Here is a 16,255-nt window from a genome sequence, read left to right as displayed (position 1 = left end):
ACCAAACGCAAACCCAACCATAGACGCAAACCCAACCCAAACGCAAAGAAAATGCAAACATAAACGCAATGTGATTAACAATTATTACCATAAGTTTGAAAAATGAAAATTGTTTTACAACACCTTCAATATTAATTTTTTAAATCATGAATTTAGACGATAAGCACTTTAGACTTAGGAATCCTCGGTTTCCACATACAGAATTGAACTTTATATATATATATATGTATATATATATATATATATATATATATATATATATATATATATATAGATATAGATATATATATATATAATCAATATATAAAATCAATGCCAGCAATTAAAATGTGAAAATAAAGGCAGGCTTAAAAAAATGTTGTCAGCATGAAAAATATCAACATCAACAACAGAAACACAATCATAAAAAATGATATATATCGTAAGTATATGTAAGTTTTATTTACACAGTGCATCTTTGTGTTATTTTAACATGTTAATTTCTGTTACAGTAGTCCATTAATAAAAATTATAATTGTTTAAATTTGCTCAAAAGAACATGATATCGCTAGTCTCCTTCAGAAACATAAACTGTTTTAATAGTCCAATAAATACAAACAATATTTTTTCAATAGGTTAACAATAATAATAGTTTATATAATCCAGATATTTTAAAAAAAATATTTCAATATTATAACAATAATTATTTTAATAGTCAACAGTGAACACCCAATTATTGTCTCAATAGTTTCTGTCTTTTCTGTACAAGCTGAAATTTCTCATATCATCCTCAGAATCGTGAGATGAATACCTTTTTTCAGATCTGTAGAGGTGAGATTCTTGCCCGTAGAATGGCACCAGTTCTGTGCCATACATGGTGGGGTCCATCATACCTGAGGCAGGGTTCTCCATCATCATGACCGGACCCCCCATGTAGGGATAGGTGTTGTTGACAAAATCCTGGGTGGATGCAATACTTGGCTGCGACTTTCTTTGCCTTTTTTTTCTAGCGCAGAAAAATGTACGAATACATTACATTGTAAAACGAAAAGAATCATGAACATTTTAAAAAGTTTTATATATATATATATATATATATATATATATATATATATATATATATATATATATATATATATATATATATATAGGTGAAAGGGCTAACTAATTCCAAAGTATATTACAATATAAGATTAAAATTGGGTTTTGGATACAGATAAGTTAGTTGCAAGAAATCAAGTGATATAGAATGTTGCTGTGTAGTAAATCGAGTAGTTTAAATATGGGTGTACTAGACTTAGGTATGTGTACAGAATGGTACTACATGTACAAGAGGTTATGGGACACATAACCAGATACCTATAACAAGATAATACTCTCTATAACATGATAATACACTCTATATTGTCCTGAATTAAATTCACCTTTACCTTTTTATCTTTTGTGAAAAAAAAAATTGCAAAAACAATGAACTGGTCGAAAAGCTTTCTGATTTATTTTTGGCAAAATTTGAATGGTAGAAAACTACTGCTGTACCATTTTCCACAAAAGGAAAAAGTGGGTTCCTGTAAAGGAGAGGAAAAGTTTCATCTCTGAAAAACATACCTAAGTAAACAGATCCCCACTATGAGAAGTGCCAGGAGAAGCAGAACGCCAACACCAACACTCACACCAACCACGACGCCAATGCTGCTGTCTTCTGATGAACAAAAACACAAAGGTGAAGGTCAGCGCATAAAAGTGAAGAATTTGGAGCATTGGAAAATAAAAGTGATTATTTTCTTTTACATTGATATTATAACATGCTAGACTAAACATTGTAAAATCTAATGGAGTAAATTTCTGTTGCATTCACAATATTGTTTCTTATAAGTAATTTCACAACAATTGTTATTTTTTTTCTTAATTGATTGACAGCTTTAATTATTAAGAAATTAACCCTTGTTTTTTTCTTACAAGTTTGTATTTTTAGTACTTCTGAAATAGTTCTTAATTTGTTGGTTGTGGTTTTTTATTGTTGGCTTATTTGTTGCTTTTTTATGTTTTGTTTTGTTTTTTACCTTTTTAATGCTGAATATTAAATTTATTATAAACAAATACTGTAAACAAAACAAATAGTTTTATACCTGATGGTTTCCTCACTGCACACTGTGGACCTTCATAGTATTCATTGCAGGAACACTGGTATTTCCCATCTTGTGTGATACATTCCCCATTACTCCCACAGTACTTGTTGTCTACCTTACAGATACCTAAGGGTGTAGAATTGTGGCAGGAATTACAGTTGGTCAGACAGATAAGAAATATGGTAATGCTTTTAATTTTAGGAATTAACAGTGCAATGGGTGAAATGTCGGCGTGGTCGAGTCGGTAAAGCTCATGGTTGCTAAACCGGAAAGTCTCGAGTTCGAACCCTCGGGCAGATGAGGCTCATTAGCTGGGGACAGCCACTCTTCTAGGAGAGACAACTCCAAAATCAAACAACTGCTGCCTTGTAGCTTGTTCTTGGTTGGACAAAGGCTATGGAAGCAAATCCAAAAAGAAAAGCAAGCTGAAATTGGAGTCAAAGGCCTCAATGGTGCATAACCAGTTGACACGTAACGCTTAATTGTGTTGGAGGCGTGGCCGGCAAAAAGCTCATGGTTGATAAATTCGAAAAAAGTCGAGTTCAAATCCACTGGCAGATAAATCTTGATCCCCTTCAACACTAATAATTAAGAACAAAGAAGAAAAGAAGAAGAGAAGGTGAAATGTATCTTTGTTGTAGAGGTTGGCATGGTTTAGTCCGTAAAAGCTCATGTTTGATAAACCCAAAAGTCTTGAGGTCGAACCCTTGGGCAGATGAGGCTCGACAGCTGAGGACAACAACTCTTCTAGGAGAGACAACTCCAAAATCAAACAACTGCTGCGTTGTAGGAAAAAGGCTATGAAAGCAAATCCAAAAAGAAAAGCAGGCTGAAATTAGAGTTAATGGCCTATATGGCGTATAACAGGCTGATACATATATACTTAATTGTATTCCAACACTAAAATTAAGAATGCAGAAGAAAAAAAGAAGAAGTACAGTAGAAATAAAAAGTCAAGTTCCCTTTCAGACCTGATTAGGGTCCATATGGCAAATGAAATAAAACGGTTTATTTGACCTAACCATATGAAGTTATCACCCGGCTTTCGTTATTTTTGCTGACATCGGCCTTCACATAAGTGTTGGGCAGACTTACAGACTCACAGAGCCAGTGAACCAAACATTAGACTTTTGTATCAGCTCTTATGTGTTCCACCACCCAACCACAAAATCCCATTACTGTACTTTACCTATGTTTGTAATTGAATAAATCTTTTAATGTCAACACACACTATTAATTCTCTGACAATGTTATTCAAGTCAATATTTATAATAATTTATTTCGGGACAAAGAAGATTAAACCAAAGGACATTTCTATTTTAAAATTAAAATTGTTACCTATGCATTCAGATTTATTACTTGATCCAGGTTTTTCAGTTGTTTCTCCTGCATTGCACTGCAAGCATTTGTCAGAAACAGGAAGTGTGGAGTAGCTACCATTACTACATGGCACACAGACATTGTTGGAAGAGAAGTAGCCAATGGGACAGTGTCCTTTTTTTATAAAGATAAAAATACAGGTTAGTGGCTTTAATACAAACGTTGTATAGAAGATAAAAAAAAATATTAAAAAATCAGTTATAAATTTTCAAGTGTGTATACTGCTAAGTAAATAATTTGGTGTAAAAAAATACAAGGCCTAGGCCTATATAAATAAATTTAACACATGGTTGTGCTTTATATATTGCTAAATTTGTTTTGTTGTTTCTTTTAAATTGTGTGGGCTTAATTGTATCAACTAATTCATAAATTACTACTTTATCCAACTAATTAAGCTACTAAAATGTTTAATATTTTATCTTCTACACCCCAGCAACGTTTGTATTAAGTAAATCAAACTTAATTAAAGTTAAATCAGCAGTAAACAATAAAATGAAACCATATCCATTTAACCCACGTAGGAATGAAAAGAAATATTTTTAAAAAAAAACATGTGAAATTACTTGAGAAATATAAACAAGTATTTACTTACTGCAAGTAAAAGTGATCTCCATAATGTTTCCTGTAGGGCATCCTACCAGGCGAGCTAATTCTAAGATAATCTGATTTACTGCCTGATAGAATAAAAATCTATTTTATATCTCATGTTGTATACTTCCATATAACAAATATGCCTAAGAAGAGTTATAATGTATACAAGCAAAAGTAGTAAGGTATGTTTGTCCTAAAAGTTTACATCCAGGAGCTTGAGTTTGAAGGATGTCCTTGAGTCCACCCAGCTCTAATGGGTACCCGACTCACAATGGCTGGACATAGTGCTGACTCATCATATTTTACAGAAACAGATTGACACTACTTCACCTGCCCCATAGATCTTAGGTTTAAAAGGGTACTTTAGTTATTGTACAAAAGACCTAAATAATTAAAAACTTTTAATTTGGTACAAAGTTCAAATCAATTACCAAAATCTTATTATTTTTAAAGAAAGGTGTTTGTTACAATGGTAACTTATGTGTTTGATTTTTACTTTCTCATATACAGATTATATGGGCAAGTTATGAAATTGTGCAAAAAATATAAATCAAGACTTGAGGAAAATATAGACGTTTTTACACCTTCCTGAGCTGAAAAAAGCCCCAGTTTTGAAATCTTATATTTAAGTGTGTGTCTGTCTGTGTACACAGTAACTTGAATAATAGAAGAGTGAAATGTTATAATATTACATCAGGTTAGGCCTGAACTTACAAGATATGTTGCCTGCATGGTGGGTGAGGTGTGAGAGGCTAAGTCAGCGTCAACATACATTCATTCAAGTAATAAGGTAGCAAATTGTTTTTAGCACTATATCATTTAAATTAAGAAACAATCATTTAGTTTCAAAGTGTCACTATTCTAGAATAGTTTAATTTCCAGGTAATATTTTGCAAAAATGAAGTATCCATTAATGCATGGTTGAAATGATCAAATATACTAAGCCTTGGTTTTCAAATAAAAATTCTGCTTGTCCAATTTTGGCTGACAATCTTCACCTAAGCAACAACAAAAAATGTAGATCTGTCGACATCCTATCCCTTTGAGCTTGAGCCAGGGGGTATAACGTGACTTTAAGTTTATATTTACTATGTGCTCTACTTTAAGGATTAACAACTAGCAGTAAAAAAAAATTAAAATTAAAAAAAATCACCAAAATATTTTCCACAGACGAGTGATCACGGAGTGCCTCTAGCACAGCACTGATTGCACTTCTGTGAAAATTATACAGTATGTTCCTCAATCTGGAGCTGAAAGAAATTTAAGTTGCTAGATCAATATTTTAGTTTTAGAATGAGTAAGATTGTACATTACTTTTATATGTAGCTAGACCCCAAGGCATTAACCTGCTAAACAATAAGTTGAGCTGAAAGCTATGGTTTAGGATTGGGTGTTATTATGGTTCATTTTTATTGTACAATTATTGTGATACAATATCATTATGGTAAATATGTTTTGTATATGTATTATTATGGTACATTTGTATTGTTGAACTAAAAAAATTATATTTAGTGACTGAAGTTCAAACTTTTACTGAAGCTTACAAAAAAAAAAACTTTGCAAACAAAAGTTCAGAATTTTTCATCAACAAATATAATTAAAAAAATTTTTTTTTTAAAAGAAGTTCAGAAAAACTTACTCCAGCTCTCGTACTGTGACTGACGCCTGTGCATTTCGGTTAGCTTGACGTTTGACAGTTTGTGTGTCGCAGAACTTTACCATGACTACAACGACATTGGCACAACTATCTGTGGGGCACAAGTCTGAGTAATACAGTTTTCTGGCGCTTCTGATCATGTCAATTAGTGCTTTAGTTAAGGCTCCCCTGGTCTGCTCAGGGTTGTCACAGGTTACTGTTGCAAATACATCTACTGTCACATTTATCTTATAGGATGGAGGGGGGGTTGCTGGGGAAAAAGTAATATTTTATTATAGCAATAATAAAAATAATAATATCAATAATGATGATGGTGGGGGTGATGATAAGAATTATTATTATCATTATTATTTTTTTTAATTTGATTTAAAAGACTAGAAATAATGTATAGGCCTACAATTAATTATTTTAGCTTCACTCAAAAAATGTTAAAGAATAAAACTGAATCTAATAAATAATATATAACTAATTAAAAGAACTATTTAAAAACCTACTTATTGAAGATATACATCTAACAGCACCATGTGAACTTGTAGTTTCATTTTGTAGACAATATTTACACACCTGGTGGAAGTAAAATACGAGCTCTGAGATATAATTTGTATTTATAAAACTTATTGATGAGGAACAAGTAGAAAAAAAAATGGGATGGCGTGATACTTTTCCATTTTGCAAAATTAAATGTGTTTTTACATTATGATAAATCCTTTCATAATTTTTTACTTCCTCCAAACACAATTTGCTTAGTAAGCCTACATTGATTTTAAATAGAATTTTTTTTTCTCTACACAGGTGTGGGGGGGGGGGGGGTATTTATTTAAAAATTTTATAATTCCTATATATGTAGGCTGACTTATGTCAAGGCCTTGGATATTTATTCAAATAGGACACCTCTGTGAATTTTAGTAGTATATCGATTAACAGATTTTAAACCAAGTTTGTAGAGATTTTGAAAATAATACAGTGTTATATATATATATATATATTTATAAACACATTTTCAAACAAGTGAGTAAAAAAATGTTTTTAAAATTAACAAATTAAAAACCTACACTAGGTAAATCATTTTCTCCTTTGTACTGTCCAACTGGGCAACTTGTACAGTTGTTACTGATTAAATTATACTCCTGACCTGCCTTACACAGGGCTGTAAGAAATAATTTTTTAATGTAACAAAACATTAATTTATGTTATTATGTTTTTAAAAAAAAATGTTTCGAAATAACACAGGATCATGAAAAATAATCAATAAAACTAATTTTTTTAAAAATATGAATTAAAAAGTTGTACTAACGAATACAGGAAGCAAGACTTGTGGCCCCCTCCATAAGAGTTGTCTCGTTGTCTTGGCATTTTTTACACTCTCCTACTTCTTTAAAATCACGCTGATCTTGGTAGGTTCCAAATGGACACTTCTTGCAAGCAGCTGTGCTGTTTGGTCTGTAGAATCCCTTGTCACAGATTTCTAAGACAAACAATACCATGACAAGAACTTTCTTTTCACAGTTTGTAATTGTTATATTTCTATGTTAGTAAAATAATTTAAAATATGTTTATGTGATGACGTGGTGGACGAGTGGTGCATGCTACTGTTAACCCAAAAAGTCTTACATTCAAATCCTGGGATAAAGTCTGAAAGACTTGCCTAAACCTAACCAGCTATGATGGGTATCTGGCTTAGGAAAGTAAACATGGCTAGGCAACTAGCAGATGGCTAAGCCCTAACATTTTCAAAATAGTTGAAGGAAACAGGTAAGTCTATCTCAACAACCCAAAGGAAAGGTACTTTACTTACATACTATAAACACAGTTATATAGTCAATGTTTATTTGATGCTCAGAAAATTGAATTAAGAGAAAAGTAGTGCAGATTCTTTTAAGGAAAACGTTTTTTTAAAAAAGCCACTGTAATAAATGCCTCATACTTTATTCTCTGGTAGAGCAAACAATGAACTTGTTGAATTATTAATTGTGATTAAAAGCTTGTCAAATATCTCTTCACTAGTTTCTGGAATCTAAGCATAAAATTCATTGTTTGCAATGTATTCCTGTTTAAGAATGATCAGCTAAGAACTGACCAATTTTACAGGCGTCTTCACTTGTTGCACCCAACACTCCAGTGGTCCAGCCATCCTTGCACCGGGTACAGAATGTGTCAAGGCCACTGTGGCTTTTGTAAGAACCGTATGGACATTGGTCACATGACCTGGTTGATATATTCACAATTTTTCCCTCTGGACACACAGCTGGCAAATAGAAAATTAATCAAACTTTAAAAATTACAAAGTATCTAATGGTCAAAGTAAAAAATTAAGGTGAAAACCTAAAAAACAATCCAAAAAATGTTAAATTATAAAAAAAAATATCTAATGGCCAAAGTAAAAAAATTAAGGTGAAAACCTAAAAAATAATCTGAAATATTTTAAATTATAAATAAAGTATCTAATGGTCAAGGTAAAGAAAAGTTAGGGCTAAAACCTAAGCAAGACTTACGAAAGCAATAAGACTCATTTTGTGATGCTGTGTTGTTGGTTGATGTGTTGTATCCATTAATTGGCCCACAATGTGTACACTGGGTTTGACTACTGCCATTCTGGTAGCTTCCCTTCTCACAAGGTCTACATTGGCTGTTGTTGAGACGAACATAACCCAAGGGACACAGCACTGGAATGTAAGTCAAGAAATGTTTTACCGTCCAAATTTAAAATTATACAAACACTGTATTTTTTTTGGCTGTGCTAAAATCATTTAATTAATGCAAATTTAAAAATTTCATTTTTAAAATGAAAATAATTCCCATTATCAGATTATTTCCTTCCCTTGTACAATTATTTCCCTTTAATTACCTAGTGAGCACTGAGATATGCTGTTGCTGGCTATCTCATGAGTGGTCCAGTTAGCTGGGCATTGAGTACATGCCTCATTTCCTGGTGTACTTTTGTAAAAACCAACATCACATGCCAGGCAAGACTTGTTGTCAGAAGAATAGAAGCCAGGAGCACAATACACTAGATTCACAAAAATATACAACATTTTGTTTAAACTTCAAGTAAGAAAATCTGCACAATTAATGTATAGCGTAACGTATTTCAAGCTAAAAATAAAAGATTGATAGTGTCAAATATAGGGTAATGCCTAAAATTTTTAAACTTCATTATTGTTTAAGATGACTTAAAATTTAATTAAATTAAAAACTACTTTTATTTACCTTTAATTTAATACCAATTTTAAAAGCAGCAATGTTTTGGTGGAAACTATCTATGATTTTATATAATATTTAACATGTGATTCTTAACTTATCTTCTTCACCAGTTTACCCAGCGGGTCCAACAAATAATTTAAAAATAACAAGTGCACAACAAACACTAAACATTCAATGATTTAATTATATAAATATCAAAGCATATTTAGCAAAATAAAACTTATTTAATCAAATATTTTTAAATGGTGCGAAACTTTGTGTAAAAACAAAAACGAGGCCTAAATTTTTAGGAAGACATTGTTACCAAGGCACTGATAAAAAGAAGTAGGTCAAGCGACAACCTATCCAAATTGTTAGAATAAAACTATATTGTATTATCTTTTTTAAATACTAAAATATTTGTGTTAGATTTTAGCCTTGTAAAAGATAAACTCACCAACAGAGCAATTGTTTTTATGTGTTGAACCACCGCTAATAGTTGTGTGGTTTGCAGGACAAGGGACACAACTCTGATTTCCTCGAAAATCCTTGTAAAATCCAATTTGACAGTTTTGACAAGTAGTGTTATTTAATTCTCTCCCTTTATCACAATGTACTGTCAGAAAAAAAGGAAAATTAAACTGTAAAACAAGCATTGAACAAGATTCTTAACTACACAACAAATTAACCTTAAGGAAATCTTTTGAAATTGGTTTTGTGATTGACTGAATTCTTTTACATTAATAACAGTATGCTTTAACATCTCTTACATTCAATACATATGGTATAAATACTTAAATAAACACAAGGAATATTTACCACTCTAGCAATAAAATTGTGTGCAGTTAAAATTATTTTAAATCACATAAATACAGAGTAAAATATATTCTTTTACAATAAATAAATACTTTCCTTTAAATGTTCAGTTACAGAGAACAGACATGACTTACCTTGAGTGCAAGCTGTTCTGTTAGTTGGTGTAGATGTGAAGTCACCAGTACACATTTCACAAGGGCCATAGCCAGCTGTTGTTTTAAATTCATCATCAGAGCAGTTCACACATGTGTCATTTTCAGTTCCTTCCTGCCCAGCCCCACAGAAAACTGCAAGAAAATTTTTTTATTGTTTGCATATTTTTATAAAATATTCTTAGCAATCACACATAGGATTATTATTTATATGTTTCACTTGCTTGAAAAATCACTAATATTTACTATTTTTAAGTAATTAAAAGAAAGAACTGATCTGTTTATAATCACTGATTTAAAAAGTTATTTTTGATGGATTACAAAATCTGCCATAAAAGTGTGTCACAGCTATGTTGGCCTGATACCACAAGTAATATATAACTCTGGGATAGGACCCACCAGCCACAAGTAATATATAACTCTGGGATATGACCCACCAGCCACAAGTAATATATAACTCTGGGATATGACCCACCAGCCACAAGTAATATATAACTCTGGGATAGGACCCACCAGCCACAAGTAATATATAACTCTGGGATATGACCCACCATCTTATAGCTAACAAAGGAATCAGGAAAAATTCAGTTGATATTGTTGATGCCGTGTACATTACTAAGTTGGGCCAAACATGGTAACACACCACTAAGTTGGGCCACAGATGGTAACACACAACTAAGTTGGGCCACATGAGGTAACACACCACTAAGTTGGGCCACATGTGGTAACACAGCACTAAGTTTGGCCACAGATGGTAACACATCACTAAGTTAGGCCACAGATGGTACCACACCACTAAGTTGGGCCACACATGGTAAGACAGCACTAAGTTTGGCCACAGATGGTAACACACAACTAAGTTGGGCCACATGAGGTAACACACCACTAAGTTGGGCCACAGGTTGTAACACACCACTAAGTTGGGCCACACATGCAGCCAGCCAGAGAGAAGGGCTATGGACGAAGCACTCAAAAAACTATAGTCTACAACTTGTATTGCAGAAGTTATGATGTGCTTTTCTGGGATTGGGTCAAGAGCAAATTATCAAACTTTCATCTGGCTGTAGTTGTAGACAAGAGGTAGATAACCAAAGTTTAACTTATTTGTAGACAAAGGGTAGATAACAAAAGTTTTACTTATTTGTAGACAAGGGTAGACTTTGAAGACAGGGGTAGACTTAACTTATTTGTAGACAAGGGGTAGATAACCAAATGTCAACTTATTTGTAGACAAGGGGTAGATAACCTCAACTTATTTGTGGAAAAAAAGTTTGACTTACTTGTACAGTCTGTTTCATTGGTGCTGCCTGTACTGTTGGTACTTGTCCCATTACGACATTTGAGACAAGTGTCGTTATTAGACTCTGGTTGATATTCACCAACTGGACATTGGATACAATCGTCTCCCACTATTTTATAACCAGGTTCACACTTGCCTAGATGACCACATAATATTTAAAGGAAAACATGTTATTTCAGCATTTTGATTTTGAAATTAAGAGCTAAGAATTAAGCTTTCTTTTTTTCTTTTAGATAATTGTTTTTAACAATCAAAGATCTTCAAAAAATGTACTTACATCATTAAACATAACTTAATAAAATGCTTAAAAATTCTATGAACATTTTTAATTTAAATTTTACAATAAATTTTCACTCCTATTCAATAAATTGCAATAAAATTACGTAGTGTGCAATTGGCCAAGTCAGTAGCTCCTGTAACTTCTGTTGTGTAGTTGGTGCGGCATTGCTGACACTTCTCAAACCTGAGTGATGTGTTCCCATTGTTCCATGTTCCTCTATCACAAAGCTGACAGTCGCTTCCATTTTTACCATACCCAGGCTGACAGAAGGCTACAAGTTTTATAAGATTTAATTGAATCTGTTGCATATACTCAAATTAAAATCACAAAGATTCTGCAGTTTAAAAAAAATAACTTTTTAGAAAAAAATGCTAGAATAACCACCAGGTATTGTTTAGCTGTACAGTTTAAAAGATATGGTTGAATCTATCTCACACAGAAACATTGCAGTTTTAAAACTTTTTAGACCAAAGAGTTATAATATACCAGAATAAAGTACAGATAGTGCTTACATGTACAGTTATCTTTATGGGTGCTTGCAATATTTACAGTCCCCAACCCATCACCACAACGAGTACAGTTGGTGGTGGAATAAGGTTCATCCATTGGCTGGTATGTGTCATGTGTACAAGCCTCACATTTATTATTGGAGATGTGTTGGCCTGCACTACAGATGGCTAAAACAAGAAAAATTAAATTAGAATTTTTTTGTAAAAATTTATGAGAGATTTTTAAGTTTTTAATAAACCTTTGTGTCATCATAACTTAAATATAATTTTTAAAGTTAAAAAGCATCTCTCTGCTGATTGACAACTTACGTATGTTACAGTAAGCAGAGTTTGTAGCTCCTTCAACATCTGTTGTGTTATCTCCGCTACACTTTGTACAGTTAGCAAATCTCTCATCAAATCCACCTGTGCGGTAATAGCCTCGTAAACATAGCCTACATGTAGAGGAGTTGGCTGGGTTTATTTCCTGGCCAGGTGCTTGACACACAACTAAGAAAGGTAAAGTCAACAACAATAAAAATAAGATCTTGTTGAGGTAGTTGTACCAAAACAATGTGAGCATTGGTTAAATGTTTTTCAAAAAGGGCTTTTCTACTCACATTTACATTGGTCACTATTTTGAGTCCCTTCATAGACTGTTGTATGGTTGTCTGGACAAGAGTGACAGCTCAATGCAGCTTCCTCTGGCTGGTAGCTGCCTATAGAACAATTTTCACACTCCAAGGTCGTCACGTTTGCAAATTGACCAGGTTGACACAGAGCTGAGAAATTTTTTTTTTTAAATTGAATTTATTAATGAAATTTTTAAAAGTTGTAATTAAATTTATTCAAGGATTAATCATTTATTTGTACATGTGACACAACTCACGGATGTTGCATGAGTCACTAGATTCGCTCCCTTCTTTAAGAGTTGTAGCATTGGTTGGACAACTCTTGCACTGGTCTTGTAGAGTTCCATCCCTGTATGTCCCTCTTGGACAAAGGTCACATTGGTTAATGCTGCTGTTTAGTTGTGTCCCTGGTGGGCAAATGTCTGAAATATAAAAAAAATAATTTTATAGTTTAGAATTAAAAAAATGAACTTTATTTAAGAGGGTGAGAAAAAAAAAGAAAGGGCCAAAGGTATCATAGTTTCAATTGATGAAACAGCAATTTTCATATCTTTAGCTTAAAGAAAAGCTCATAAGAATTTAAAAATAGTAATTATAAATATATAAAATATTAAACCATTAAGGCAGAGCAGTATAAAATAGCCATTGATTTGTGTTTCATTTCCGTTCATTTAATTGTAAATATTTTTTTAATCAATTAAAATTACAGCTGATTCTAATCACAATTACACAACGAACATTTCTAATTTTACCCCACATACATGTTTCTAACTACCCCCACATAACAAAAATGTCATATTACCCTTGCAGTCTGAGACACTCTGGGAGCCATAACTTGTAGAAGCTGTGTGCACAGGACAAGGGAGGCAATAATGTTTGCCTGTTTGATCTTGGTAGAAATTTGGTGGACAAGGTACACATATGTTATTTTCCAACATCTGACCTTTTTCACATCGCACTGGAATATTTAGTAAACAGATTTTTAAAATGAAGGAATGAGGTAGTTTTGAATTCAATTTAGTTTTGATACATTTATATTAGTTTCTGTCCGTGAAGTATTTGACTAGTTATACTGTAGAGAATCTGTTCAGAGTTTTTAAGTCAAAGGTATGATCATTCTTGACAATAGAATGTTGGAATGTAGCAGGTTCTTATTGAAACAAGTGGACAATACACAATGAGATTTGTGAGTTCCTGTATTGCTGTTATGGTCATGATCAGGTTAGAGTCAGAGCCAAGATTAGGTTTGTACCAGAGATAAGTTTAGGCTAAAATTTGACCAACTGCTAATTAAATACACAGGGCATACCTGATTGAATAATACAAACATTAGGAATAAAGCGCAGATTTTTAAGTTAGAGATAATAATAATAACCTTTGCAATCACTTATGTTGTTGCTGCCTTCCTGTAGTGTAATGTTGTTAGAGCCACTACATGGAGTGCAAGCAGTCTGTTTGCTTGTGAGGCTGTAGGTATTCAGGGGACACAACTTGCAACTTTTTTCACTTGCATCATAGTAAGAGCCAGCTGCACACTCCACTTTCAGGGGGAAGGAATGCATCATAATATTAATTTTAAGATAAAGTAAAGAAAGATATTCAAAATTAAAAAAAAACCACACCTCAGTATTCTATTCCTTAAAATAACAGATTATTAGTTTTTAAATTTTAAAAATGGTGACATGGCATATTCACAGAAGGTCACTAATTCAAGTAGAAATTCAGAAAAGATTTATTGTAGCTATACATAGATGTTAAGTGTTTTACAAGATTTAAAAAAAAAATAAAAAAATTGAAAAGTCACTGATATCTTTTTAGAAAAATAGTACTTTTCTAAGACATTAAAATTTAAATAATTATTAATAATGAAATAAGAAATGTAATTTAATGTAATTATTAAATTCAGCTAGAGTTAAATCTGCTTTTCTAATTATACCCTATTTTACTTTTTGGTTACTTATTTAAAATATGGAAAACAATAACTACAACATACCACACAATTTTTCTCGAAGAACATATCCATGATGACAGGAAAATATATCACTGACATTCATACCATAAATAAATGAGTCCATTGAAAAAACCTGTTGTAACATTTATAAATTATTAGAGGCATACAAGTATTTAGTGTAATAGGACAAAATAAATCAGGGCAAAATCTCAAAGATATAATATTTCATGACTAAATTCCTTAATAAGGCTAAGAGAGAAAATTTGTTGTGAGAAATATAAAATAGCAAGGTGTGGATTCCAGTTTTGCTGGTTTTGTTTATTAATTGTGGCATAATTTTTTTCATTCAGTTTGATTTAAACTTTTAAGACTTGCTATACATCAACCTAAACTAATCCAATTCAGTAGTACATATAACTTTATAACTTATTCCTAAAAATTGATTTAGATTAGGTTTTAAAATCCTTAAACAATATGAGAAAACTCTACTAATGAAACTAATAACACACAAACATCTAGACAGCATGTGATTTAATTGCATTAAAAGCTTTACAGCTATTTTAATATTCAATCAAATAACTTCAATTTAAAAATAATTTATTTTTAATTGTTTATTTAAGCAACTAGAATTATGATGTTTTCATAATGAAATGAAACGAATCATATTGTTAGGAAAATAATTTTAGAAAAAAATAAAACAACTTACATAATTACAATCAAATAATTGTTTATTAGTAATCAACAGATCTTTGGGAGTCATTGTGCCTGATGGTGAACTTAGCATTTCTCTGCAGAAAAAAAAACCATTATAACCTTAGGTATACCCTTGTAAATCATCAAATTCTTGACATGTGAATAAGCACTCTAAGAGATTTTATGACATGTTTGAAGAGAGATTTTAGTTTTTTCTCTAACCAAATATAGTAGTAATGTTGATAAGCAGTAGAGCAGTTCGGTTGAGCATGGGGTTAACAAACCCACTTGGTACAAGAACTCTGAACAACAGAAACTGCAAACACATCAATGCAACATCAGCTGGGTCAATGTGGTTCCACTTTGTCAGAGCCCATGATGCACACTAGTACTTACATGGGTCCAACTGAAGAGAGCCACCTATGACTGATTGTGTTGGAAATGTGTGGTTGCATCTCTTTTGCTCTTCAGGGGCATATCAAGATTAAGTCAAGTCAATATCTAAGAAATGAATCTCAATACCTTGAGTTGATAATTTCAACAGATACTAAAAGTTGCTGCTGTGTGCATATTCCAGAGTTATATTTCACATTTGAACATTTACTGTCTAAACAAAGGTCAGTCCAGTTTGAAACCAGTTTTGCCATTTCCGTTTTTATTTCTTCTTCATATACATCTTTTAAATTTGTACAGCTTATTGGTTCAGGTAATGTACATTTAAAATCAATTGTCAGGGTAACAAATCTTGATTCAGTTGCTGAAAAATTTAAATAAATTTAAAGTGATAAAAAACATTTTTTAGAAGTGCTAATATGTACTATTTTTTTCAACAGAAATATCAGGGTAATAAATCTAAAAATTGCAACTTACTGCCACAGACAATTCTGTTGGGCATCTCATACATGTCATCCAAATTATAGCTTTGTAGCTTGCCACATGTGATATAGTTTGGAGTCAGCACACTTGATGCTTTATCTTTAGGACAAATGGCTTTTATCTCATATGAATTGTCCTGGCATGCATTTATTGA

The 16,255-nt window shown here is 32.1% G+C and overlaps 1 protein-coding gene across 1 annotated transcript; it reads right to left on the bottom strand.

Annotated features, from left to right (window-relative positions):
- Positions 1-424: 424 nt before the first annotated feature.
- LOC131949317 (proprotein convertase subtilisin/kexin type 5-like) lies at positions 425-14,659 on the bottom strand. The gene is made up of 24 exons (XM_059311145.1): positions 14,575-14,659; positions 13,957-14,121; positions 13,384-13,539; positions 12,839-13,003; positions 12,570-12,731; positions 12,280-12,459; positions 11,974-12,138; positions 11,565-11,732; positions 11,162-11,317; positions 9,864-10,016; positions 9,371-9,529; positions 8,579-8,740; positions 8,226-8,396; positions 7,811-7,978; positions 7,028-7,198; positions 6,786-6,880; positions 6,228-6,297; positions 5,716-5,983; positions 5,230-5,326; positions 4,078-4,159; positions 3,444-3,599; positions 2,106-2,231; positions 1,585-1,678; positions 425-985 (listed from the first exon to the last, which is right to left on the bottom strand). The coding sequence occupies exons 1-24, from the start codon at positions 14,654-14,656 to the stop codon at positions 721-723; spliced, it is 3,636 nt and encodes a 1,211-aa protein (XP_059167128.1). The 5' UTR covers positions 14,657-14,659; the 3' UTR covers positions 425-720.
- Positions 14,660-16,255: the final 1,596 nt, after the last annotated feature.

Source organism: Physella acuta, unplaced genomic scaffold (genome assembly GCF_028476545.2).
Source record: "Physella acuta isolate Inbredline_101_S28 unplaced genomic scaffold, ASM2847654v3 ptg000688l, whole genome shotgun sequence".
Lineage (NCBI taxonomy): Eukaryota > Metazoa > Mollusca > Gastropoda > Physidae > Physella > Physella acuta.
Note: the sequence above shows the minus strand (reverse complement) of the source record. Positions and strands in the feature narration are given on the sequence as shown.

Excerpts from the sequence above, each read along its gene's own strand:
- LOC131949317 (XM_059311145.1), bottom strand. The coding sequence starts at position 14,656 with ATGGACTCATTTATTTATGGTATGAATGTCAGTGATATATTTTCCTGT. Across the intron at positions 8,741-9,370 it reads TAAAAACAATTGCTCTGTTG|TGTATTGTGCTCCTGGCTTC; the intron begins GTGAGTTTATCT and ends TTGTGAATCTAG. Across the intron at positions 1,679-2,105 it reads TGCAGTGAGGAAACCATCAG|AAGACAGCAGCATTGGCGTC; the intron begins GTATAAAACTAT and ends TTTGTTCATCAG.